The 27,238-nt window shown below is 48.6% G+C and overlaps 1 protein-coding gene across 6 annotated transcripts in view; it reads left to right on the forward strand.

The window, feature by feature from the left end:
• The window catches only part of DAPK2 (death associated protein kinase 2), a 115,545-nt gene that overhangs the window by 55,862 nt on the left and 32,445 nt on the right, over positions 1-27,238 (forward strand). For 3 of the 6 annotated variants that reach the window (XM_078079222.1, XM_078079221.1, XM_078079223.1), the window contains exons 3-4: positions 6,829-7,050; positions 15,943-16,081. The exons of 1 other annotated variant lie outside the window; for it this stretch is intronic. In XM_078079222.1, the coding sequence (XP_077935348.1) occupies positions 6,829-7,050; positions 15,943-16,081 (361 nt within the window). Of the gene's footprint in view, positions 1-5,385; positions 5,460-6,828; positions 7,051-15,942; positions 16,082-27,238 lie in introns of all 6 variants that reach the window. 2 more of the 6 variants (XM_078079225.1, XM_078079224.1) reach the window with 2 other exon arrangements.

Consider the following 27,238-nt stretch of genomic DNA (forward strand, 5'->3'; position numbering starts at 1 on the left):
CAGGCTTGGCTCACTAGCTGAGAGAAAGGGCTGTTTGAAGGGCTCTGGGCACTCTGTGTTTGCATGTCTGGTGCTGATGTTTCTGTCTGCTTCGGAGTCTCCGCTTGCCTCGGGCTGGTTTGGATGCTGCTCCTGGACGCCTCACACTCCTTGCTTGCCCGCCTACTTCTTGATGTGCTGCCTGCTTGGCTTTTGGTAAATTTTTGCTCCTTACCCTTATCTCTGGCCTGGAATTCTGACCTGCTTCCTGCTCTGATTTCTGGTAACTTTATATTTCTTCGCCCTATTTTGGCTTCCCGGCTATCTGGTTTCTTGCCCTGTCCTTGAGTAACTGTGTCCCAAGTGTCTTCTGTCTTCCTGGATCCTGGCATCACCTGGGAACCCTGCTTTTCCTGCCATGGCCCCCCCAGCCCTATCTATTTGTAAGCTGGGATCTGAGGATGCAGTTTGTTGGGGCTGAGTCGGGTTCAAGGACAGGCTGGGATTGGAACACGGGGACCAGGATCTGGATGTGGTGATCCAATAGATGGAAAGAAAAAAGACTTTATATCCATGGAGAAGTCACACTTCACATAGTGCTTTTATACACGGGTCTCATTTCATTCTCATTACAATCTGGTGAGACTGGGACATTCTTATGTCTATCTTAACACACAAAGGATGTGATTTACTGAAGGTAGAACTGAAAGTAGAACCTGGGTCTTTGGACTCTTAAATCCTGGGCTAGGGCAGAGGAGATAAGAACAGGTTGAGTGCTAAGGCAGTGAGGAGAAGGATCTTGTTCATGGGAATTAGGAGTAGCCTGACTAGGGGTTGGATGTATTGGTAATAGGAGGGAAATAAGAGGGAGGGCAGCCACAGAGGCCCCACAGTCAAAGGTGGCCAGGCAGATGGGTAAGGAGGGGCTCCATGACACCATCCCCAGACAGGCTGTTGCATGGGATCGGGGTGTGAGTCCTCTGGGATCAGGCTGATCTGGTTTCTACAGACTACAGATTTGACCTGCCTTTTTTTTTTTTTTAAAGATTTTATTTATTTATTTTGAGAGAGAGTGAGAGAGAGACAGAGCATGTGCTGGGGGAGGGGCAGAGGGAGAGAGGAGAACCTCAAACAGACTCCACAAGCAGCCTCCGTGCTGAGCGCAGAGCCTGATGTGGGGCTCAATCTCATGACCCTGAGATCATGACCTGAGCCAAAATCAAGAGTCGGATGCTTAACTGACTGAACCACCCAGACGCCCCATGGCCCATGCCTTTGAAACATGTTAGCTGGAGGGCCCATTCCCTCACCTGCTGGGCTGCACTTGGAGTGGCCTTGACTGGGAAGCATCTAAGCATTATCCCTGCTCCATGGCCCTGAAAACTTGCAGGGTAATTCCAGAGGAATCATGGCTTATTGTTCTGCAGTGTGGGGAGAGGAACGATTCTGACCGCTTAGGGGAACCGGGAGGAGGAACCTGGTCTCCACATCCCTGTGCCTTGGAACGCTTCCCATTTGCCACCACTCCACTCACATGGCATCTCGTCCCTGGGTTTGCATTCTATGCAGACCTGCCTCCTCTCTACCTTAATAAACTGGTGACTTTGGGTTAGGTTCCTAAACTCATGGACCCTTTAAAGTTGACTGAGAAAGGAAGTGAGTTAGGTCTGCTCTATTCCTAGACCTTACAAAACACCTTAGCAGCCCGCCTCTGGTGGTTGCCAGAGCAAGTCTGGTTGGCTGGGGCTTACCATGGAAGGTAGGGGTGGGTGGGCAGAGGATTTGGTCTCCTCGATGCAGGTCCTGATGGGTGCATTTTCTTTTGAAAATGAACACCAACAATAAAATCAAATAAAAATAAGTCTGCTTTTTATTTTCACTGTCCATGTGCAATTCTAAATAATATCAGTGATCAAATACTCCTCTCTTCTGGGGTGGGCCCCTCTCCCCATTGCTTGGTACACTACTGAAACTAGAGTCAGGAGATGTGGTTTTATGTCCAAGCCCCACTGTCAGGGCTGGCTCCCTGGCCAAACCATCAAGTCACTTCCCTTTGCCTCTGTTTTCTTTTCTGTGAAATGGAACTATGAAGAATACCTGCAAATATTAAAAGAGAATAAATATAAAATTAGCTTATAAAGAGAAAAGCTGCATATAAATGTAGTATCCACATTGTCATACAAAATCTAAATGGTATGAGATCTGGGTCATGTTCAGGTTATTCTTCTTTGGCAGTGAAGAATTTGGGGGTGATCGAGCCAGGCTCTTCCATGAAGGTGAGGAGCTGGTGTTGGAGAGGTAACACTGTTTCTGGCACTGAGAAACTGTTCTAGGTTTATGCCTTTTCATCTGATTCTTGGGCAGACAATAGGGCACCCTCATGGGGTGCCACCCTGGGCCCTGCTGAATTGCTGAACGAGGCCCATCTGTCTCACTCTCTAGGCAGGTTGCTCCATCTTCCTGGGGTGCTGAATGAGTGAGGAGCTGAGCCCTCTGCCTGGGAAGAGGGGTGTGTTCCTGACTTAATTGCGGGAGAATGTGCTGGCAGAAATACGGAGACTAGTTTGTGTCTGGTGGATTGCCTGTCCGTCACTAAACCATGCTCTGTGACTTCTGCAAGCCAGCCCGAGGCACAGAGCTACACACACACACACACACACACACACACACCGCCCCATGCCTCCTGCCCTTCTACAGTGCTAGATATCTGGTAAAGGCCTTTCTCAGGCATCGTTAGCATTTCCCCTGTGACATGGGGACTCCCGCTTGACAAGGAAGGAAATTGAAGCCCAGGGAGTTGAACAGGCTGCCCCAGGGCAGGGTAGGGCTCTGACTGGAACCCACAGGGAGAATGAAGGGAAAGCCTTGTACTTCTGTTCAGTTTGTCATGGGCTCTTTGGAGCTTTCTGACAGAAGCTTTCTGAGGGGAGACCCATCCCGTGAGGCTCTGATGGCAGGACCAGGAATTGATCAGCCTGACTGCCAGCCCTTTGCTGCATGACACCATGGGTTGGGTATTGACCGTTTGCAATGTGGGAGGGGGTGGGGCAAGAGGATTGCAACGTGCATGCTTTGCACATGTGTGTCAATGTTTCAGCATTCCCATAATTTCTGATTTAGTATTGGCAATGACTTTCATTAGAGATTGGGTTCCCTCTCTGGATGGCACCCTGGGTGGCTCTGTCCTAACCTAGAGAGGCCCTCACTGCCTACCCCTTGCCCCCATAGCCTAGCTGGGCAACTTCTGCACTGTGTGCCTGAACCCCTGGCTTTGGAGCATCCTAATGGGCAGATGGGGGTCCATCCATGGGTCAACAGGGCATAATAGAGAGTCGCCTCAGCTCTGATTTTTTTTTTCTATCTCAGCTCTGATTTTTGCATTTGCTGTGGATACAGTGACCAGGACGTGCCCGAATGTAAACTTCCACTCCTGGTACCCCCAAAGCCTAGGGTCATCTTCTGTCTTGATTTGGAACAGTTCAATGCCAGACCCGTCAAGCAGAAACTGTCCGGGTGGGAGAGACAACACTCCCCCTCCTCCTTCCCGTCCTCCCCATCCTCCTTCCCTCGAATGTCAGATCAAAGAACTAAGGGAGAGGGTAATATATGAATACTGGAAAAGACAAGGCATAAAATGAGTGACAGCAGTACAATTTCTTCTCTGTAAAATGCAGAGAATCAGAAGACTGTTGCCCCCGGTGCACACCAGTCACCTGGGAGGTTTTTAAATAGCTCAGACCCAGGAGATGGGAATCTTTGGGGATAGACCCAGGCAGCCAGGTTTGAAATCCCCTGGGTGATTCCAGTGTACAGCCAGTTGAGAACCATTGCTTGAAGGGTTAAAAGAGTTGGTTAACTGCTTAGGACAAAGATATGGCTGTGCACTAGAATCATAAGGACTTTTAAAATGACACTGATTCCCTGGCCACATAGTACACACCATGTAAATCAGTGGCTTCTGTGATGTCTCTAGCTTGGCCTTCCTAGGAGCAATAAACTAGTAACAGTTGGAATAGCTATCATTCCTTAGAGCTGACCGTGGGCCAGCATTGCAGATATTTCCAGTCACCATGATTCCCTAGTAGGGAGTCATGATTCCCATTTTACAGATGAGGAAACCGATGCTCAGAGAAGGTAGCCACTTGCCTCAGATGACAGCGTAAGTTTTCTGAGTCCAAGCCTGTTTGCCCTGGAAGGCTGCTTTTGCTGCCCAAAGCCTCGCAGCCTAGGGGCTGGCCCTCATGGAGCATATTCTACCCTCTTCCCAGTAATGGCCCAACAAGAAGGGCAAACTCATCAATGGCCCAGGCTCTCCGTGGGCTCCCCTTGGACTCCCCAGGGCAGGTTGAGTGGAGGATCCCTCCCCCAGGAAGAGAAGGGAGATGAGTGGTGTTGCTTGGTGTTTGGCTCTGTTATTCACCCACTCTCAAAATACCTGCTTTTAGTGGGAGGAAATGGCCTGTATATTAGGACTGACCCCAGTCACCTCTCATTGCTACAGTTGCTCTCACAAGGAGAAAACTCAACCAGGAAAAGCAAACACTCATTTGCTTTTTTGAGACTTTGAGGAATTTTTAAGTCATGTGATATAGAAAAATGCCTCTGTTTCCCTCATAAGTCAAAGTGGGGGGGGGCTATCTCAAGGTGACTTGAAATATTTCTCTCTGCTTTACAAAAACTCTGCGCCTGCATGTCTGTGTTCTGTAAGCTTAAACAAAATGCTTAAAATCCTTAAGCTTTGGTTTCACCCCTCAGTCAGCTAGAAAGAATGAGCCCTGTCTGCCCTTAGGGCTGCTGATGCCAGGCCCCTGAGATGTCAGAGAAAAGAAAAGCATGGCCGTCCTGACATTGAGACTCACAGTTGCCTAGGACTAGAAGCTTTGTCAGGTGTTTGCTATCTCCCATTAAGGGACCCAATGTCCCTGAGGCCCAAAGTAGCTCCAAGGGACCAGCTGTGTTAGAGATCTCACTAACTGTGTTCACTTTGGCTTTGAGAGGCCTGGCTTCACTCCACCTGCGTCAGCCCCTCGTGTGTAGACAGCTAGGAGCCAATATCAGGTCGTAAATAGCTGAAACTTTAGAATTAGTGGACAATGTAATATAAATTTTGTTCCATAAAGCCATCCCTGTCCAGCCTAGACCAGCCCCCAGGATCTTCTCTTTCCCCAGAGCTTCCCCTCTACCTGTTGTCTGTGCCTTTGGTCCCTGCCCATTATGCCCCTGTACAGGGCCCCGCACAGGGCAGACACTCAGGCAGCACGGAGTGAATGGAGGATGAGGGGATGGAGAGATACGGGAATATGTGTCTGGTGACGTCCTAAGGTGGTTGCCATAGAATGCTATTTAAGTGTTGGCATATCTATTCCTTGCTTGCTCTACTTGACTTTTTTTTTTTTTTCCACTTAGGTTTATTTTGAAGGCTGTCTCACTGAGGATTATTCTAGGAATGGAGTGGTTCAGATGTGATGCTATTTTCTGAGGTTGAGGCAAATATCTGGAGAATTTCATTGTGTGTAACTCTTACCCCAGAGCCACTAAGAGAGTACATCCTGTGTGTGGAGTATGGTGCTCCCTTATTAAGCCATTAAGCTGAGCCTGAAAACTTTCTGAGTTCTGTCTTAAGCAGTGGCTATTGTGGGTGAGAAAACATGGGGCACTTGTGGAAAATGATGGAAGAGGGGTGGGAGGACCCAGAAGGGGGGACCACTGGCCCATCTCCAGGGATTTTGAGCTGCCCACCCACCCTGCCCACCTGAACTGAGATGTGAACAGAAGGCTGCTGCCCTTCCCTGTGGAGTGGGCTGTCCTTGGAGCACTCAGAGAAGCTGGCTCAGGGCCACCTGCCATTGGCATGGATGCCATCTCATGGTTGCTGTATTGGTCCCCAGAGTGAAGCATTTCTAGGCTCAAACCTGAAGGGCACGAAGCACAGTCTTGACTTCTATAACTACTTAGTGGCTTTGTGGACAGTGGGCTGAGCACCGGGCTTGGCCATTAACTCTGTGTTGACCTCACACTTCTCACTTGACCTCTCCTGTGCGTCAGTTTTCTAACACTTTATAACCCTGTGGTCCCATTAGCCCTCTCACCATGACAAACTCCCACTTATGGTTGTTAACAGTGTTAGGCTGCCTCCACCCACCCCTGCCTCCACCTCTACCCCACCAACCCAGCCAGCATGTCCTCTGGCCTTGTCGTTACTTTAAGTGCATCACCCTCATCTTTGCTCTGTTCCCTTACTGAGGACCTGCTTTGGTCAGCTCATTGAGATTTTATTTGTTGGGAGGAGGTTGGGAGCAGAGGTACAAACATAAGAATATAGGGAATATAGAGAAATCACAATTAAATGGATGAATTTGTACTTGTATCCAGATAAGGCAGACCCAAATGAATAACTGTTACCATTAGTATTTTGACCATGCCGATCTGATCTTTATGTTTTTCCTTTCTGATCTTTACATTACATAGTATAAGTCTCTGGACCCTGTGATTTTACCTAGTGGATACTGGACTCGGGTTCTAACTGAGACTTAGGAACGATGAGGCTGTGTCATCATCATCAAATCAATAACCTTTCAGAGCCTCAGTGGTCACATCGGTACACTGGGAATGACAATACTAACGTTCATTCCTAGTAAAGGCAAAGGATTCATATGAACAAAAGGGAAGCCCAGGACCTGCCCCACTTCAGCCACGGGTTAACAGGCAGGTGGGGATGCTGGCTGGTGGCATGACTTGTCCTACCCTCGTAGAATGACTCTGAATTAGTGTGGCCTGGGGGCTGACAACTGGGTCACTTCCTAGATGGACACAGTAACACCCCGATTGTGCCGATCTGTGTCCCCACAGCGGCCAGTTTGCCATTGTGAAGAAGTGCCGAGAGAAAAGCACAGGGCTGGAGTACGCGGCCAAGTTCATCAAAAAGCGGCAGAGCCGGGCCAGCCGGCGGGGCGTGTGCCGGGAGGAGATTGAGCGGGAGGTGAGCATCCTGCGGCAGGTGCTGCACCCCAACGTCATCACGCTGCACGACGTCTTTGAGAACCGCACCGACGTGGTGCTCATCCTTGAGCTGTGAGTGGGTGCTTGGGACCCCTGGCGGGCAGCGGGGGCAGGTAGGGTGGTGGATGGTACGACCACAGGCCCCAAAGGGCAGCAGCAAGCAGACCTAAGCTCAGCCCAGAGGCGATGAAGTCACCGGTGGGTGGTTTCCCTTGGTTACCGACCGCCCCCCCCCCCCCCCCCCCCGCAACCTGGGTCAAAGGTAGGTGGGTTTGCTGAGTAGCAGGGACAGAGGGCTAGGGTCTAGGTCTGGCTTTCATTGGACCCTGGGGATAAAAGGGAAGCAATGGCTGGTGCTGGGGTGACTTCCTGGCTGGAGAGCACGTGGGAGGACGGTGGGGGGCGGGGTGTAAGAAGGCCCTGGGAGGGAAGGAGAGGCTGTCCGGGAGCGGTCTGCTCTATGAGGAGGAGAGAAGCAAACATCTTCCAGGCTCTGCAAAGCCCTTCTCCAGCGCTTTCCTGGGGGAAAAAAAATCCCCACATTTGTGCTCTTTGATGCCTTCATTATCATAATAATAGCTATAATTGAGAGAGCCCTACTGAAAGCCAACCATTTGTCAGGTGCTTCATGTTTGCCATCTTGTTCAGTCCTCACAGAGACTCTTGAGGAAAGTGTCCTACGAACATGGAGGGGTTCCTTTGTATTCACTGTACTGAGCACTTCTGTTACCTTACTTAATCTTCCTAACAATCTTCTCACACAGAGGTTCTTATTATCCCCATTTTACAGACAAGAACTTGAGTCCACACTGCTTGTGTGGACAGCTATGAGCATGAGGTGGCCTTATGCTGGCCTAGCCGGGGAAGATGTCACAGTCTGGTGATACCAAGACTCCAGGGGTTGGCCACCTGGTGTCCCTCCTGGACGTGTGTCCATGGAATGGGGAGATGGGGCCCTGGCAGACAAGAGTTTGAGTTGGACCGTGGCACAAGTCACAATGGCTGTGACCAGTCAAGCAGCAAGACCGGTGTTGGGAATGTTCTGAGCCTCAGAGGCATGCATGCATCTGCTGGTTAACAGAGGGGTGGTGGCATTTGTTTGGTAATCCCTGACTTTGTGACCTTGGGCAAAGCACCTCCCTCCTTTGAGCTTCAGCTCTCATCTGTACATGTGGCGGCCATCCTTAGCCTGCCTACAGGTTGGGTGGACCACCTGACATTTGCAATAAGTCTAATTTGAGAGCTAAGCCCTTGTCTTACCAGGATATAGATTTATGTAGCAGATGGGCATTTGCATACTCTTGCATTTGATGCTTAAATTATCCATCTCACTGTTTAAATGCATAGGCTCACCCCTGCTATTCCTTTCTCACTCCAGCATCTTCCACGTCTCTCCCATGGACCTCTCAGTCAGTTGCACTAGTTGGTGTAGAAACTGCCTGACTCAGCAAGCCTGGGGGCGTCCCACAGGTGTGGTCAGCCATGTGGACAGCCCGAGGTGTGGCATGCCGTGGGGCTCAGGGTCAGCAGTGGGCACACTGGTTCCCAGCAGAGTGACAAGCCCACCTCTGCTGGGAAGGCGAGGCCACTGCCTTAAAAAACTTTCCAGCAACTGAAAAGAAATTACATTCGTAATCCTACCGCCCAAACAAAACACCCATTTGTGTTTTCTGTGGTTCCTCTCAGTCTTTATCTATTTGTATACAATCATTGCACTTGTACAATTTCTTGCTCTACTTCTCCCCCCTCAGTTAGCATAATTTCACAAAAAGGTTTTTTCTTTTAACTGAGGGTTTCATGTTTCGTTGAATCACATACTTGTATATCCCTATTGTTGGACATTTGGTTTTTATTTCCACAGCTTTTAACCATTACAGATTTTATTGCCATAAAACAACTTTCTTCCCATAATTTCCCATTTTTCTTTTGAATTAATCCTTTTGGATCAATTCCCAGGAAGGGGATGAGCAGGCTGACATTTGTGGGGCTCTTGATATCCTTACTTTCACAGGATGGTGTTAGTTAACCAGCATGACCTACAATATAGGAACATTCCTATTTGCCTGCAGCTTTGCCAGCCCTGGGTCATTTGTTTTAAAGCAGGATTCATTATTTATTGACCTTTATAGTTATAAAATGATTCTTTCTTGTCATTTTTATTTTTATAAAATTAAAGAATTTTATTCTTTAATTGCTTGGGAGATCGCCTGCTTCTCCCTGCTCGTAGAACCCTAGGAGTTGGGGTCTGGGATGCTCTTGAGATGTCCCTGTTCCTCCCAGCAAGGCTCGTGGTCAGCAACGGTTATGTGCCCTCTTCTAGTAAGCTGTCACCGTCCACACCACCATTTGCACACTGGTTTCACACTGGTGAATTGCATGAGCTGCCATGCTTGCTCAGATGTGTGTATTCATAGTTTCTCTGTCTCCTCATTTTCTTTCAAGCTGTCTCACTGTTCTCAGGGTGCCTGTCTAGGGAGTGCTAGGGATTGCCAAGGCCCTGCTGAAACCATATGTGCCCGGGGTCTGAGAGGGAGGACCTCCTGAGAGAGAAGGGCTTTTCGTGGGCTTTTGTGTTTGGACTTGGTGACCCCTGTTGGGCTGATCAGCAGCCTTTGGCTGCCCGGTCCTCATGGTGCCCTAATAGGTCAATGGGTTTGCCCAGTGCGGAAACGAGTATTAGTGCCGGCCTGTTCCGTTGAAATGGCAGGTCTTGTGGATGGGCCTATCCCAGTCCCACTGCCCCTCTTAGCAACTGTGGTCTGGTGCCGGGCATGCTCTGCTTTCTGCTAAAGTGACCAGTACTCAGAGGACATGCCCAGCCCTGATTTGAGTCCCTTTTAGCTGTTGTTACCCCATCCATGACCTCCTTAGCAGCAGCTGCCTCTGGTTCAGGGCTGTTGAAGGCAAGGATGGGAAGGATTCAGTTTTTCCATATAAGTTGACTTCTGTAGAGCATAAAGGATGTTTTCAAAATCTCAGTAGATTAACTCATGTTATATGTGGAGCGTGCTCTGGAAAATGTAAGTCAGCCCTGGGAGGGTTGGACAGGCCTTCCATCCAGGCCCGTGACGGCTCTGGGGCCTCCCCGACTCCCAGCGAACAGAAAGCAAGAGCCTGGGAGAGTGACCTGACAGAGCACCCCAGGGTGTCGCCAGTGCTGCCCAGTGCCCCCAGTTGAGTGCGGCTTCCTCGGCCTGAGCCGCTCCAGCAGCATCCTTCCCTAATCACTGCCTATGCAGGTCGTTTCAGCACACGTTCACAAAAGAGTCAGAAAAGCGTTTCTAGCAGGCAGAGCAACCTGCGAGAAGGAAGATCAGCTGAGCGGGAAGGGGACTGATCCCGGGGATGCTGAGAGGAGAGCAGAAGAGGCTCAGACTGTTAGGTTTTGCTTTTCATCTTTAAGCTAAAGAGGTTTGGGATGCGAGAGGGGAGACATTTGGGAGGAGACAGGGAGCTCCAGGGAAGAGGTTTTGGGGCGGAGAAACCCTTGGGAAAAGCTATGTTAGGGGGAAAATGAACAAAACCTTGAGGAGAGCTGCCTGAGCATGGATGTGAGTGTCCCCAGCGTGGGTGTCCGGTTTGGACATTTACCCCAGTGGGCTCATCAGCCTCCCACCTTTCCAGGACTCTGGGGGAGATTCTGAGGACCTTTGTGGCTATTCCTTTCTTTAGCCAAAGGAGACCATGTCTTAACTGGTCCCCTGCCCACATCACACCTTCAAACAGAGTCGCTGATTACTGCCTCCCAAAGTCCTCACCCAGCCTGGGCCTTCACATCAGCGGCTCTGGGTGACAGGACACACCCCCATTATCATGAGATTCTTTTACACTTAGGCAGCATTCTATTTCAGGTAGGAAGGGTAGGAGGTGCCTGAGGCCACAGCCTCACAGGACCCAGCAGGGGCTGGAAGGACAGAAAACAAGGGCCAGGCGGCGTTCTGTGTTTCAGAGGGGGGCACTGTGGGTTTGAACATTTGCACAGGGCTCCGGACAGGTCTCTTGCCGATGCCAAGGTGTCACTTCTATATGATACAGAATATTCTATATCATGTTGATAGTTTTAATACTTTTTTTCCCCTTTGTTCTTTTATCCGCCTACCTTCTATTGAATGCCTCTGTTACACAAGGTGCTGTGGAAGCAAAGATAAGCTAGCTGGGGAGAGAGACAGACAGGTAAAAACAGCGTGGTATGATGAGGGCTCGGATGCGAGTGTGGCTGAAGGGGATGTGTGAGCACCACCCACTACTTGGGGTAGCTTTGAACTTTCCTCATTGCACCAACTCAGGCTTTATAATGGGGAGACAGTGCGGTGAGAAAGACACATGGTGGGCTGGGGCTGAGAAGATCTGGCTCTAAATCCTGTTTCTGTGACTGACTGTGTGACCTTGGGCAAGTCACTTGCTCCCTTGGCGCCTCGGTTTCTCATTTGAAAAATCAGGACAGAAGTTCCATCTACCCCTCCGGGAGGATGTGAGTCTCAAGGGAGAGAATTCTTGGGGAAGCACATTGCACAGGCGGCAAACTTAGAGTAAACTCAAAATCAAATGCCTTCCACCACTACCATGCCTGATATCGATATGGTGCATGGTATTTACTTCCAGGACTTTACCAAGGGTCTCATAGCATTTGTCCAACTCTACAGCAAGATTCCGTCCTCCCGGGGCAATAGTCTGGGTTTTCCCCTCATTCCTGTTTGTTTGTTTTTTTTTTTAACTTTTTTTTTTTTTAAAGACTTATTTACTTACTTGAGAGAGAGAGACAGAGTGCATGAGCAGGGGGAGGGGCAGAAGGAGAGGGGAGGCAGACTCCCCGCTGAGCGCGGAGCCTGATACAGGGCTTGATCCCACCACCCCGAGATCATGACGTGAGCCGAAATCAAGAGTTGGACGCTTAACCAACTGAGCCCCCCAGGCACCCCATCCTCATTCCTGCTTTGCAAGAAGAAAAGCTAGGCCCTGGGACTCTCCTGTGCCACATCCCCAGGGAAAGGTTGGCTCTATAGGGAAAGATTGGGACCACCGTCCTGGCCCTTTGACCAGACTCAGGGTTTCTCCTTCAGCAGCTAAGAGGGGGCTCCAGTTTCCGGCACCTGCCCAGATGGGAGTGGGGCGGAAGATGGCCTCACCCTTGAGACACATGGAAAAATAGTGCACCAGCCTCATGCCCAACACTGAGGCAGCCACTGTGGGCTGCACCCAGCTGAGCGGCTCTAGCAGACGGCACGTTCTCAGGTACCAGCTCACCGGTGCCTCTCTCAGGCTCTCTTCACCCCTTGAGCACCACTCCCCACTTTCTCTAAATATTTATTCAGCATCTATTATGTGGTAGACACTAGACATAAAGATGAGGACCTGATTCACGGCTCCTGCCCTTGAGAAGCTCACGCCCCAGCAGGAGCAAAGGCTTCCGACATTCGTCTGTCTGCCAAAGGGAGCTATTTTTAACCCCATTTGACAGATGAGCGAAGACTGAGGTGGAGAGTGATGCGCTAGGCTGGTGACAGAACCAGCATGCCAGCAGGCGTGCCCGTCCCCTCCAAGGCCAGCCAGCGCTCAGGGACTTCCTGCCACATGCATGCCCTGCGCGCGGCCCCGTCTCTGTGCCTTTGCTCGTGCTGTTTGCCTTGCTCCCTCCGTCCAGGCCCTCCCTGAGCCTCACTGCATCCCCAGCGCCTTCTCCCACACTAACCACATGTGGCAAACAGTAACATCACGGCGGAAGCCCCTGCTGGTGGAGTGCTGGCACGCGCCGGTCACCGGGCTGAGTGCCTTCCTTATTGCACCAACTCATTTGCTCTTCAGAACGACGTGAGCACCAGTCCCCGACAGACACTGCTGAGAGAGTTAGGGCAGCTCGTCTCCCGTCACACGTTAGTCGGAGAAGACAGTGTTGGACGGCGGCCGGGGCCCGGACATGACCTTGACCGCACACTCCCCTGCTGGGAGACCTTGCACGCCACTTCCCCTCCTGTGGGCCTCGGTGTCCTCATCTGTTATGGAGGAACTGCCAGATGGTGATGGTCATAATGTGGGAGGGCAGCTGAGGGAGATGGCTGAGACTGCCCTCCCCTCCCCCTTCCCCCGTGGGAGTTTACTGTTGACTTCTTATTATGGTGGATTTCAAACATATACAAAAGTAGAGAGAATAGTGTAAGGAACCCTCATATGCCCATCACCCAGCTTCAAATGATCAACGTTTTGCCAGTCTTGTTTTATATAAAACTCCTACTCTTCCACCTGCCCCCGCTCCAACTGTTTGTTTGTTTGCTGGAATATTTTAGAGCAACTCTCAGACATCATGTCACTTTACATATAAATACTCTAGTGTGCATCTCTCACTGATGATGGTTTTTAAAAATGTGGCCTTCATATATCTATTACACCTGAAGGAATTATCCAGCCGGGCTTCGGGACCACCGAGGCTGTCTACACTCCAGTCCATAGTGATATTTTTCTGATAGACCCAAAGATATCTTCTTACGGTTGTTTTATTTGAATTAGCAACCAAATGAGGTCCATCTACTGCATCTGGTTCTTTTGTGTCTTCTGTCTCATTTCTCCTATCGCAGTTCTCCTTCCCCTTCTTTCTCGATGCTATTGATTTGTTGGAAAAACTAGGTCATTTGTCCCGTTAGATTGTCTCACAGCCTGGATTTGGCTTATTCCCTCCTCATGCCATTAGTAAACTTATTCCTCTATGTCTTGCATTTCCTGTAACCTAATAGTTAGATCTAAATAAGATACTCTCCGTATTGGCGCTGTTCAAGAGAAATATAATATGAACCATATATGTGATTTGAGATTTTCTACTAGCCACATTGAATCAGAAGTAAAAAGAAATAGGTGAACTAATTTTCATCGTATTTTTTATTTAATCCAGTATATACAAAATATTATTTTAACACGTAATTGATATAAAAACCATTAATGAGATATTTTACATTCTTTTTTCCATATTCCATCTTCAAAACCCAGCATGCTTTTTACACTTACAGCACATTTAGTTCATTCTCAGTGTCATGGTTAGCGTGAAATACAATCCTATCAAAACAATAAAGTTGTGTTTGCAGGAAAATATTTTATACCACTTCAGTTTTTGAATTAAAATGACTTCAAAATGGGGTGCCTGGATGGCTCAGTTGGTTAAGCAGCTGCCTTCGGCTCAGGTCATGATCCCGGGGTCCTGGGATCAAGCTTCACATTGGGCTCACTGCTCAGCAGGAAGCCTGCTTCTCCCTCTCCCACTCCCCCTGCTTGTGCTCTCTCTCTCTCTCAAATAAATAAATAAATAAAATCTTAAAATAAATAAAATAAAATGACTTCAAATGAAATAAGATTTAAAATTCAGTTCCTGGGTTGCACTAGCCATGTTTTAGATGCCCAGTAGCCACGTGTGACTAGTGGCTGTTCGATTGGACAGTGTTCATAGAGCACATTTCCATCACTGCAGAAAGCTCTGTTGGATAGCACTGAGCGAGAGGCTTAAGCGGATGTAGGCATGAGATAACTTCATAGGTGTTGCTGTGTACTTACCTGTGGTACCCATCGTGTCCCGTGGGTCTGTTTTTCATGATGCTGAGATTGATTAGTGGGTCCGTGGGTGCTTCTGGACATTTTTAAAGAAAGGAGAAAAAGGAAATTTTGGTGCTCTTTGTTTAGGATGAACTAGGTGGCAGGGAATGAGTGATTCCCCCAAACTGGGACAGAAGCCATTCTGGCCATGTAAGAATCATCTGAGGACACTCAGGATGAGATAGTGGTTGAAAGTCATTCTGCCTGGGTTTGAATCCTGACTGCCACTTACTAGCTCCATGACCTTGGGCAAGTCACTTAACCTCACTGAGCCTCTGTTTTTTTTTTTTTCAGCTGTGAAATAGGAAAATACTAGGACTTAGCTCATAAGGTATTGTGATGGTTAAATGATATAATGTGGCTAAAGTACACATTATGCACCGAGTAAGTATTCAATGAATATGAATTACTGGTATTATGTTATTGTAAAAATACAGGTTCCAAGGCTTGGGGGCTGGAGAATCTAATTTGTTAGGGTCTGTGGTAGGACCTGGGATCTGCATTTTAAACAGGTTCTCCAGGTGATCCTGAGTTCTTGGACCCCCTAGCCCAGATCCCTTCCCAATATCTTTCCCTGGGATGACCCCTGGCTCCGCCCCAGTCCCAGAGAAGCACATCCTGGCTGGATACCCCAGCATCCATCAGAGGACAAACAAGCTCAGTGGGGTTGTCAGATTTAGCAAATAAATATCCCTTATTTTATCTGGCAACCCCACATCTCTAATTCAGATAAAACTGTAAACCAGTATTTACAAGGGAGGTTGTTTTTGCTCTGTGGGCCTCCATTCCTGCCATACCTACCATAAGGTACGAGAGTGGGGAGTGTGAGGACAAAAGTAGCATTTTCAGGTTTTTAGATGGGTCTAGAATCCATGCCTAGATTCTCTTGAGCTTTGAAGAGGCCATCTTTTGTAAAATGAAAGAAAGGGCTTTAAGAGCCATCTTACTCAACCTGCTCATTTTGCAGGTAAGGAAACTAAGGTCTGCCTGGAGGGTAAGTGAGTTGTCCAAGGTCAGTGGCAGGGCTGGACTAGAACCTAGGTCTCCAGTTTCTGGCCCAGCATACGTTCCTCTTTGTCATCCCAGCACTTACTTCTGTCCTCTGCCCCTTCAGTCATGGGGTGGGGAGAGATAACACCCAGGGTAACCCGAGGCCCCCCTGGTGACTCCCCAAGAGCGGTTCCTACCCTTGTGATCCAAAGGGAAGAATACAGCGAATAGAAGCAAAGTCAGTTCTTGGTGCTGGCTGGACAGAGCCCCAGAGATGGGTGAGGGGATCCCACTGTCTGTCCAGATGGTGGGGGTCAGGTTCAGGAGCTGCACCCATGGCCTGGCCTCCTAACACACAGGGCTGACCGGGCCTGCCCCCCTCCCCTCACCGGTGTCTTGCAGAGTGTCGGGAGGAGAGCTCTTCGACTTCCTGGCCCAGAAGGAGTCGCTGAGTGAGGAGGAGGCCACCAGCTTCATCAAGCAGATCCTGGAGGGTGTGAACTACCTTCATGCCAGGAAAATCGCTCACTTTGATCTCAAGGTCAGTGAGGGGATGAGGGAGAAGAATCGTTTTAGGAAGAACGGGCCCAGTCACTTCTGACATCACTGCTAGGAAGGGCTCAGTGTCCCTCTGGCCCTCCTCCCTTGTCTCGCCATGGAAAGCTCTGAGCTCCTAGGAAAGAAATGATGCCACAGAAGGAGTCCCTCTCCTCAGTTTCATTTTGCAGATTGGGCTTTCTTCACATAGGGGCTGACTGCAAGAAGCTGCTTCTTCAGACCACAGGTACCTTATCTCTTTCAGGCAGTAGGTGGGGTGTCATTTTTAAATAGTAGACCACTGACAGGAAACGTGAAACCAAACACATTTCACAAGTCTGGACTCTTCAGTAGCCAAGAGCTAACTCATGAGGAGGCAGAAGTGTTAGCGTTCGGGCGAGGACTGCTGAGGTTGGCTGGCTCTCTGGTGCCCCCCCGCCCCCCCAGCCTCCAGCACCCCTGGCCCAGAGGCCATCAGTCTTGGAGCCTAGGGACCGCTGGCTGCCCTCCCTGTTCCCATCCCCTACTGCGGCCACAAAACTGCTTCCAAGGGGCACTGATCATTTGTGGTAACTGGTATTCAGGGTCGAGAAAGTTCACTGTGACCACATAGGACCTCAGAAAGCAAGAGTGTGGTCAAAGTAGAAGGATCAGTTCCCGTAGTAACTGAGCTCAGTTTAGTGGACTGATAAGCCTTTACAGACACCCGAAGCATAAAGATCCTCTAACCCGTGATCAGAGGGACCTATTTACTGGGGTGAAGACCTACCCAGTTTTCTATCCAGAAATTCCTGTTGTGTTTCAAGCATTGTGCCATGAGCCTGGGTACTGGTGCGGATACAGAAACCAGCCGAGGCCCTGTCTGGGCTCAGTTCCTCTTTTCTAGGAAACCTAGTACAGGAGACAGAAAAGATCAACAACTCTAAGTGCTATGATAGAAGGACGTATAGGGGAGCAGGGGAGCTCAAAGGAGAGGGCATCTAAGTCAGACTGCAGTATCCGAGAGGGCTTCCTGGAAGAGGTGATATTTGAGTTGAATTTAGAAGGACTGGCAGGGGTTACCAGAGGGGAAGGGTCTTCTAAGGAAGAGAGGCCAGCAGTGTACATGGTCTGGAAATGGCACAATGCATTCAGGGGCGTACAGGCAAAGGGTGGATGTTCCGAATGGCTGGAGAAACAAGCCAGGAGGAGAGCAGAAGGCAGACACAAGGGCGTGAGAGCCAAACCAAAGAGGTTGAACTTTACCCTGAGGGATACAGAGTCGGCGGGGGAGCAGGTGATCAGGGAGGCGAGGCGAGCGGATGTGTGTTTCAGAAGGATCTCTTTGGCCGGAAGGCTGGGGAGAACGGGGACCCCTGGAGGCTGGGGTCCCAGCTGGGAGGCTCGTGCAGTAATCTGGGTGAGGGTGTCCTTTGGTAATGCACCGAGCAGGAAACGGTCTACCTGGATTGCCCTTGTGTCTCCCTCCTGACAGTACTATGGACAGTTAACTTGTCGTTTCCTGTGTCTTTACTGGCTCCAGGAGCCTGGCCTCAACGTGGGCTCCTTTGGCTTTTCTCCGCCAGATCTGGTAGAGGTAGGAGGAGTTGTAATCCCATGGGTACCATGACAGCAGCAGCTTCATGCTGTTTAATCTGCTTGTGTGGCCGCTGCGGGGTGGGGAGGGCCGGCTTGGAGGTGGCCAGGTCGGGGTTTGGTCTTCATTCTGCTGAACCTCAGTCCTTCAGCTTCAACGCAGATCGTAATCCCTACCTGGCACAGTTGTTGCAAGGGTTAGAGAGAAGCAGCATTACGTGCCGGCTCCCAGAGAGCGCTCTGTAATAGTCCCTGCTATTGTTATTTCCCCTCCCAGAGTAGAGGGAAGGAAAACACAACTCTCGTTACAGGATTCTGGGCCCATTAGACTAGGAAAACAGGCCTGCTAGTGCAGTTCTCAGTTTCCCAGCAGAGAACTGAGATTGGTTGCTGCTGGGGCATGTCGGGCTCCTGGGCTCAGTCTGGCTGCTTTCCACGACCTGGACACAGTCTGGGTTTGCCCCGGATGTGTGCAGGGCGAGGATGCTGCCAACCCCCATCTTGGCCTCCTGTCCTGAGAGCTGTGCAGACTCTGAGCCTTCTGTCCCCTCCGCCCCTGTCCGTGGTCCCTTGGCACAGGCCCAGCTGAGCAACTTCAGGAAGTGATGAGTAGCTGCATTACCTCATGATGGGGTAGACACTTCCTGGAGCCAGAATATGGGTATGCTTACCCCTGGCTGGAACTTTCCCCCAGCTGGAAGGGAGATGTAGAAAGTCCCGCTGGTAGCTTAGAGGAGGGTTCTCGGTTCCATGTTGTTTCCCATCATCTAGAAATCATTTTACACAAATATGTTTTTCTTCCTGATTTTCATTCTCTAGGAGGTGCCTCTGCTTTCCTCAACTCTTGTATTCTCTTGCTCCTCACGAAGTGAGTCAGGCTAGCCTCGTGGTCCCATGAACACAGCCGCCCTGTTGTCTCCAGGCCCCTACCCGTGACCTGCTCTCCATGCTCATCTTCTGGCTTGAAGGAGCAGGTGATGGAGGAGGGGCAGCTCTCGCCTGCCTCTGGAATATACGAACGGCTTCTCCTGGGGCTGCTAGCTGATAAGCTCCTCCTGTGTTTAGTCACGGTGCTAGAGAGGTGAGGCCCTGTCCCGGCTTATGACACGCTCCCAGCCTTGTGGCAGAGAGCAATAAATGGACAAATTAACATATGATAAGCAGTCTTGGGAAAACAGATCGAGGCAGTCTACTGCCCAGAAATCTGTGATGGGCCCTTGTCATCTGTAGGATAAATGAACCCATGGTCAGCATGGCATTCAGGCCTTTCGTACACTGCCTCAGCCCTGATTCTGACCTCATCCACTTTCCCCCACTCCAAAACACTAGCCCCAGGCAACAAGAGGACAGATCCACATTCTGGCCTTTCTCCTCCTCTGTTCATGCTGTTCCCACCCAGGAAGCCCCTGCTCTTCCTTTCCTCTGTCCATGGACTTCCTTCCTGCTCATCCTTCTAGGCCCAGCAGAAAGCCTATTTCCTCTGGGAAGGCTTTACCATCTCTGCTCCCTCCCAAAGCATAACTAAGAATGAACCTGCCTCGGGCGCCTGGGTGGCTCAGTTGGTTAAGCGACTGCCTTCGGCTCAGGTCATGATCCTGGAGTCCCTGGATCGAGTCCCGCATCGGGCTCCCTGCTCGGCAGGGAGTCTGCTTCTCCCTCTGACCTTCCCCCCTCTCATGCTCTCTCTCTATCTCATCCTCTCTCTCAAATAAATAAATGAAATCTTAAAAAAAAAAAAAAAAAAGAATGAACCTGCCTCTCTGCTTCTGTTGCCCTTTGTACAGCCTTCTGGTGAGAGTATCTGTCGCTGTCAGTCACTTTCTGCTGCTTATATCTAGCACCGTCCCTGGCACATGAAGAGTTACTCAGTGTTGAATGAGTGAGTAAATGAAGGCATGAACGCCTTAGTAAGACCAATGCATGCATGGAAGGCAAAGGCCCTTTCATGTCACCTGGAACATGCAAAAGAGGTTACAGGCAGGTTTCAGTCCAATGATGTGAACTTTTTTTTTTTTAAGATTATTTATTTATTTATTTGACAGAGAGACACAGCGAGAGAGGGAACACAAGGAGGGGGAGTGGGAGAGGAAGAAGCAGGCTTCCCGCGGAGCAGGGAGCCTGATGCGGGGCTCGATCCCAGGACCCTGGGATCATGACCTGAGCCGAAGGCAGACGCCCAACGACTGAGCCACCCAGGTGCCCCGATGTGAACATTTATTGAGGGACTACTGTATGCCCAGGAGTAGAGTGTCAAACATCAATGTGATATGGCACCTGCCTTCCAAGGGCCCACTGTCTACCAGGAGATGGCCATGGTGGGACTCGGTGGGGAGGCCACCTGAAATGAAAGCTAACCATGAGTCTTGCCAACAAGAGCTCACTTCTGGGGGTAAGCGTTCTGCCTCAGCAGAGGGAATAGCATGCCAGTGTGCGTTGTAAATACACCCCAGGAAGGCCCATTGATGTGGGTGGTTGTGGGTGGTGAAGGTAGATGATGTTGCCCCGTATTTACATGGATGGAAGGAACCCTGGGGCTGACTGCCCCCAGCACCAGGTAGCACCCAGTGTGCCTTCAGACATGGTGTCTGCAGGGTGGATTACCAGGAAGGAGGTTTCAGTACCACTCAGGAACCTCACCCTGGTATGCCATCCCAACACAAATGAAGGCCTTGTAGAGGGCGGGTTTGTGTGGTTTTGTGTTTATTTTGCATTTGGGAGTTTCTCTTCTGAGTATGGGTGTGTCTTCCCTACGCCCCAAACCCAACTGGAGAATTCAAAAATGGAAGGTTATCCTCGGGTCTGACTGGTATTTTCAGCAAAAAGAACATGCCGTGAGGATTAAATGAAATTATATGCAAGCCAGGAACCCAGAACTCTCATGGGGCTTTTTGGTTTATATAAATAGTATAAGAAGTGAATTTCTGAACAAAGTACCCCCAAAATCCAAATTCCTGTATGCCCTGATCGTCCTTTGAGTTATTTTTATGTTCGTGGCATGATGGGGTCTGCTCATCAAGCTTTCACAGAAATGATACTAATAATACTTTGAATGTTTATGGCACTTTCTGGAATATAGTATGCTTACACATTTGTTCTCTCATTTGATCCTCATGGCCACTCATGGAGGTACAAGGTATTGTCCTTTTTTTACACACAAGGCAATTGAGATTCAGAGAGGTTAAGTAACTTGTCCAAGATCACGCAGGTATTAAATGACAGAGCTGGAGCTTAAACTTAGCCAATGAGGAAACACTAAGCCAAGCTGGGTGCCACCAGGTTTTCTTTCCCCAGATTCTGACAGTGTAGATTTCTTACTTCCTTGGGCCATGCCTCTGACACACCATTAATCCAAAGGTCTGTATTGTGCCATGCATTTCTCTTTCACACAGTTCATATCTCATCTGGTTACATTGTTTTTTATTTCTAATAAGTTATTCCTCATATTTAAAAAAAATGTATATTTTATTAGTTGCTATAAAATGTGCATGCATTTGAAAGTAGAACTTATAAGAATGAGGCTGTTTCCATACTAAAACCTGGCAACATGAAGCAAAGGTAAAGCATGGTAGAGATTTAACTGTCGGAATAGAGTAGGGTGAAATTGTGAAGTTTCAGGGCAGACCACGGTCTGCCAAAGCAGGCCATGGAAGCCTTTTTCCCTCAAAATTTTTTATTATGAAAACATTTCAAAACATATAAAGAAATTGGAAGACTACAATGGACACCATTACACCTTCCCCCTAGATTCAACATGTAGGCGCATTTGCTTTACCTCTTTCTTTCTTTAAAAAAGAAAAATATATATTTATATAAAAAGGGATTTTTATATATTTGTATCTACACACAGACACGTACACATATGTGTATGTATATATTTTAGAATTAAAAACATTTTAAATAAAAATTAAAATAAAAAACATATGTTATTTTTAAAAACGTTGGTATAATTTGAAAGAAGATTCTAGCCATCCTGACACTTCACTCTCAGCATTTCTGTGGGCATCTACCGACCTACCACCATTATCACACTTAAGAAAATTAACAATAATTGGTGGAAGACCTTTAATTAATGGATACACATGATTCTATTTCTGATTTTGAAAGAAAATGCTGCAGGGCAGAGAGGATAGCTGGGAGAGAGTAGGCCAGTTGGAGGTAATGATAAGAATGTGGGAAAGAGATGACCCAAAGGTACCCTTTAGCATTTTTTAAGTGAAGGATGGTCTTTTATGCTATTATAAAAAGTATTAACTCATAGAACACACAGAAACCTGCAAAGAAGTTACCCATGGACTTTCTACTCCAAAACAACCATTGTTAACATTTGGTGTATTTTCTCCAGCTTTTTATGAACAGGTGTGTGTGTGTGTGTGTGTGTGTGTGTGTGTGTGCGCGCGCGCGTGCGTGCTTGTAACTATACTACTTTTATAATTTTCTCTTATGCTTTTTTCTACTTTACATTTTAACCTGAGCAGCCCACATGTGTTCTAAAGTATTTTACTTTGCTCTAGAATCTTTTATACAAGTCTTTTCTGATTTCCTTATCTTCTCGGTGTATTCTGAGGGGCGGACCCTGTTTCCTCTTCCTCAGATGCAAAGCTTAGCTTGTGCGCCAGCCTCAGAGTGGACCCCTTGGGCCCCTTCATTTCAAGCCCTAGAAATACATGCTGGCTGCTTTATCAACTCCTGCAAGGTCCCCCGAGGGCAACCCCAGGAGGAGTGAACTGAGGGTGCTGAACTTCTAAATAGTGGAGGGAAAGAACAAAGTGTGGCAAAAATTAAGCTATGGAGAGCCATTACTAGAAGAGTTGAGGGGTACCTTGCCGGCTCGGTCGGTGGAGCGTGCAGCTCTTGATCTCAGGGTTGTGAGTTGGAGCCCCACGTTGGGTATAGAGATTACTTAAAAATAAAATCTTTAAAAAAATAAAAATAAGAGATTTGAAATACAGACATGTTGAAACAGGAAGCATTAAGCCAACCAGGTGACTCTTGCGAGATACAGCAAGAGGCCCCATGGTGAAGTAGAAGGAGGAAAGGATTGGGGGTTGAGCCTGCATTCGCATCTCACCTGCGCTGTGTCACATTGGGGAGGTCTCCTCTTTGGCCTTGAAACTGGAGGTAATATTGCCTCTTCTTCCTGTCCCGCGGGAGTGGAGTGAGGGACCAGGGAGATATCGGTATTAATGAGAGGGCCCTGCGAATTCTGAAACTCCCTACACACACTGGTTGTGAATTTTAGCTAGTCTTATTGGCCCACATTTCTCCCCATTCCTCTCTTTCCTCCAAAGGGATTAGGAAAAGGAGGTGGGCTTGGGAACATCCAAAGCGGGGGAATGAATAAGCCTGTATTTTCCCGCCAGCCGGCCAGGCGGTTTCCGAGGGTGGCAGGACACTGGGGAAGGCTGATACAGGTTGGCGTAGATACCGTGATCCCCATTTCTCAGATGAAGAAACTAAAAAATGCAGTGCTCTCCTCCTCTTTTGTCCCTTATTGCTTTTGCCATCACTGTTAGGTGCTCCGAGGCCTCTTGGGGCTCCTGGCTGTCCGTGCCCTCCACTGTGGTCCCTTGCCTAGGCTTGGCCTCCAGTGAGGTTTCATGGGTTCACACAGTACCTTCTAGGTTCTAGTCACAGCTCCACTGTCAGCCCTCCCAGTGCCACTCATCTCAGTAGGAGTGAAAGAATCTGATTCTGGAAGTAGTGAAGGTGGTAGAAAGAACAGATATCCTAGCACTAAGAAGACCTGGGCTTAAATGAAACCCGGCTCCACAACTTAGCTGTGTGGCCTCAAATAAGTTACTTAACTTCTCTGTTCCTTAGTTCCTCATCTAAAAAACGCAGACAGTAACCTGCTTGCCTGAGGTTCTGTGCAATACTATTCTGGTAGCAGCCAGATCTCCAGAAAACAAGTGTATGTACACATACACACACACAGATTTATCATGAATCTTATGATGCAAAGGTTTGTAACACAACTTATAAACAATAAAATATATGATACTTTTTATTGTAAATTCCAGAGAGCCAATTGTTTCTCATACAACGTTTTCTTTGGTTTTTGCCAAACCCTTGTATCAATAGCCAACCTATGAATGCAGTTGACACCCGAGTGTAGCTCTGACCAGAATGTTGGTTGATATTTTTGTCAGCATTAACAAGTAGGGTGAAAATGAAACAATGATGGGGCACCTGGGTGGCTCAGTCGTTAAGCGTCTGCCTTTGGCTCAGGTCATGCTCCCAGGGTCCTGGGATCAAGCCCCGCATCGGGCTCCCTGCTCCGCAGGAAGCGGGCTTCTTCCTCTCCCACGCCCCCTGCTTGTGTTCCCTCTCTCTCTCTGTGTCTCTCTCTGTCAAATAAATAAATAAAAAAAATCTCATAAAAAAAAAAGAAAATGAAACAATGAAGACATGTGTTAGAACTTTGCTTCTTTGTCAATGACAGGAATGACTTCTTTGCTGAATTGAATAATAGTTTCTGAATATTAAAAAAAATATGTCCTCTATTTCTATGCTATTCACAAAACAACAGCTATATACATGGCACCCTTTTAAGTTTAATCTGCATTCTTTTTTTTTTTTAAGATTTTATTTATGGGGGCGCCTGGGTGGCTCAGTTGTTAAGCGTCTGCCTTTGGCTCAGGTCATGATCCCAGGGTCCTGGGATCGAGCCCCGCATCGGGCTCCCTGCTCCGCGGGAAGCCTGCTTCTCCCTCTCCCACGCCCCCTGCTTGTGTTCCCTCTCTCTCTCTGTGTCTCTCTCTGTCAAATAAATAAATAAATAAAATCTTATAAAAAAAAAGAAAATGAAACGATGAAGACATGTGTTAGAACTTTGCTTCTTTGTCAATGACAGGAATGACTTCTTTGCTGAATTGAATAATAGTTTCTGAATATTAAAAAAAATATGTCCTCTATTTCTATGCTAGTCACAAAACAACAGCTATGTACACGGCACCCTTTTAAGTTTAATCTGCATTCTTTTCTTTTTTTTTTTTAAGATTTTATTTATGAGCGGCTGGGTGGCTCAGTTGTTAAGCGTCTGCCTTCGGCTCAGGTCATGATCCCAGGGTCCTGGGATCGAGTCCTGCATCGGGCTCCCTGCTCGTCAGGGAGTCTGCTACTCCCTCTGATCCTACCCCGTCTTGTGCGCTCTCTCTCTCTCTCTTTCTCAAATACATAAAATAAAATCTTTAAATATCTTATTTTATTTATTTGACAGAGAGAGACACGGCGAGAGAGGGAACACAAATACAGGGAGTGGGAGAGGGAGAAGCAGGCTTCCCGCTGAGCAAAGAGCCCGATGCGAGGCTGGATCCCAGGACCCTGGGATCATGACCTGAGCTGAAGGCAGACGCTTAACGACTGAGCCACCCAGGCACCCCTTAATCTGCATTCTTAAGTGATCTTCTCCAGCACTTCTTAAGTCTAGAATCAAGAAGATAATAAATCAGGTCCTGATCTATAGTGTCTGCCAGTTTCCATGGTGTCAATACCCCCACCGTGGCCAATTTCAAGGTGCCAACGTGCCACTGACCAGAGTTTGGAAGAGAGACGTAGTAGGACAGCCTTATTTAGGATTTCCCCAATTCGGAGATAAGGGGCAGATATTACCTCAAGAGCACAGAGAATACTAAAATATGATTTAAAAAATTAGGAAGCAATGAGTTTTAAGTATTGTTTTTAATATGACTTATTTCAGTATCAGTTTATAGAATTTAATTTTAATATTAATATAGTTACGTAGCTCTCTTTAACGACCGGCTCACAAAATTGCTGGGCTGTCATGAGCCAATGGGCACCAGCTCCAGCACCTCCCTGGCACTTGGAGACTTTGCGCACGTGAGAGCATTTTGTAGACAGAATAGTGTTATATGCAGGCTGACTGTTGTCAGCGGTGTAGTAACAACAATGGCAGCCCGTGGTTGTTGAGCACCTCGAAAACATGCAGTCTCTTGTCTGAGTGCTGTGCATGGGTTTAATCATCCATGCAACCACCCTGGGAGGGAGGTTCTGAGGTCATGCCCATTTTATAGAAAGAAGAGGTTACTTGAGGGCTCCTAGGGCATTGTTGTGTCTCCTCAGAACCCCTTACCATATTAATAGTCCCATTTTGCAGACGAGGGGTCAAGGCTCAGAGAGGTGAGTGACTTGCCAAGGGCCACACAGCTAGTGCAGGGCAGAGTGGGACTCTAACCTGTGTCTGTCAGATGCCTGGGTCCTCCTCAGCACTGGTTTCCCAAACATGGCGCCGCCTGCTTCTGACTTCCTTGGAGAGCTTGCCTTACAAAACCAATACTGGAGCCTCACTCCTGGTGAGTTGATTTCATCAGTTTGGTATTGTTAACACAGTCCCCAGGGATTCCAGTGAGCAGCTGGCTCAGAAGGGGACCCCCAAAGCACAGCTTGGGGGTTCAGAATGTCTTGACTCAGGCCCAGGTTCCTCACTGGTTAGATGGGGGCAGCAGCTATCCACAGCTTGGTGGCTGTGAGGATCTGATAAGGTCATGTGCGGGGAAAGCCCACCACAAATGCTAGTTTGGCACAAACCATAGAGCTAGCATTGTTGATTGGCCCAAGGCTGAAAGCCAGTGGTCCTGAATGCCCTTAAAAGTGAATTTTTATTTCTCTCCATGCCACAGAGCCTTGAGAAAGAGTAGGTAGGTAGAGTGGGCTTTCCTTTCTGCTTTACCAGACAGGGTGATGGGAGGGCCATGTAGCAGCCTTCCCCAGAGGAGGGGGCCATGAGTGAGTGGCCAGAAGCTGTGCTTTAACAAATCCAAATGCAAACGAGTTGGGGCCCTTCCTGAAGCCACAGCTGTGGGTTTTCTGGAAAAACATGGAGCTGGGACAGGAAGCTGCAGAGGGACCAGAGCCAAGGTGGACATGCCCACTTTGCCAGCGGGCAGGGGTGACCCCAGCAGGCTCCCTTGTATCACCTAGAGGAAGGGAGGTGACAGGGGAGAGGGGAGAGCACACAGGATCTGGAGTCAGCCAGAGCTTGAACCTTAGCTGCACTACTTATTACTGAGGCACCTTGAGCAAGTGCTTACCTGTCTGAGCCTCTGTTTCTTCATCTGTAAAATGGGGGTGATGATAGTACCTGCCTTGCAGAGTGAGAATCAAATGAGTATGAATGCTTTGTAAACTAAATGCTATAGGCTGGGCTATACTGAAACCTCAAGCTGGGAGCTTTTAGGAACACAGAGCATGCAAAGCAGGCCTGCCCTCTGCAAGTGTTCGATCTGGTTGGGAAGGCGGGACTAACACACAGGGCTCTCGGCAGTGGTGGGTGCTGTGGGGGGGCGAGGTTGCTGCACACGTGTGGACCTGGGAGAAGGAAGGAGAGGTGAGCTGGGTATTTAGATTTAGATGATACTTCCTGGGGGAGATAGAATTTTGGCTGGGCCTGGAAGGATGGGTAGGAGTTCAATAGACAGATGATAAACACCCTCATTCTGGGAAGGAGAGACACGATCAAGGAAATAATCACAGAGGTGATGCTAACAGGTCACTTTATATGCCCTGTTTGATCCTCTTGGTAACCCTCATGAGGTAGGTTTGATCATCACTACTAATGTATATGTGA

This window comes from Halichoerus grypus, chromosome 8, assembly GCF_964656455.1.
Source record: "Halichoerus grypus chromosome 8, mHalGry1.hap1.1, whole genome shotgun sequence".
Lineage (NCBI taxonomy): Eukaryota > Metazoa > Chordata > Mammalia > Carnivora > Phocidae > Halichoerus > Halichoerus grypus.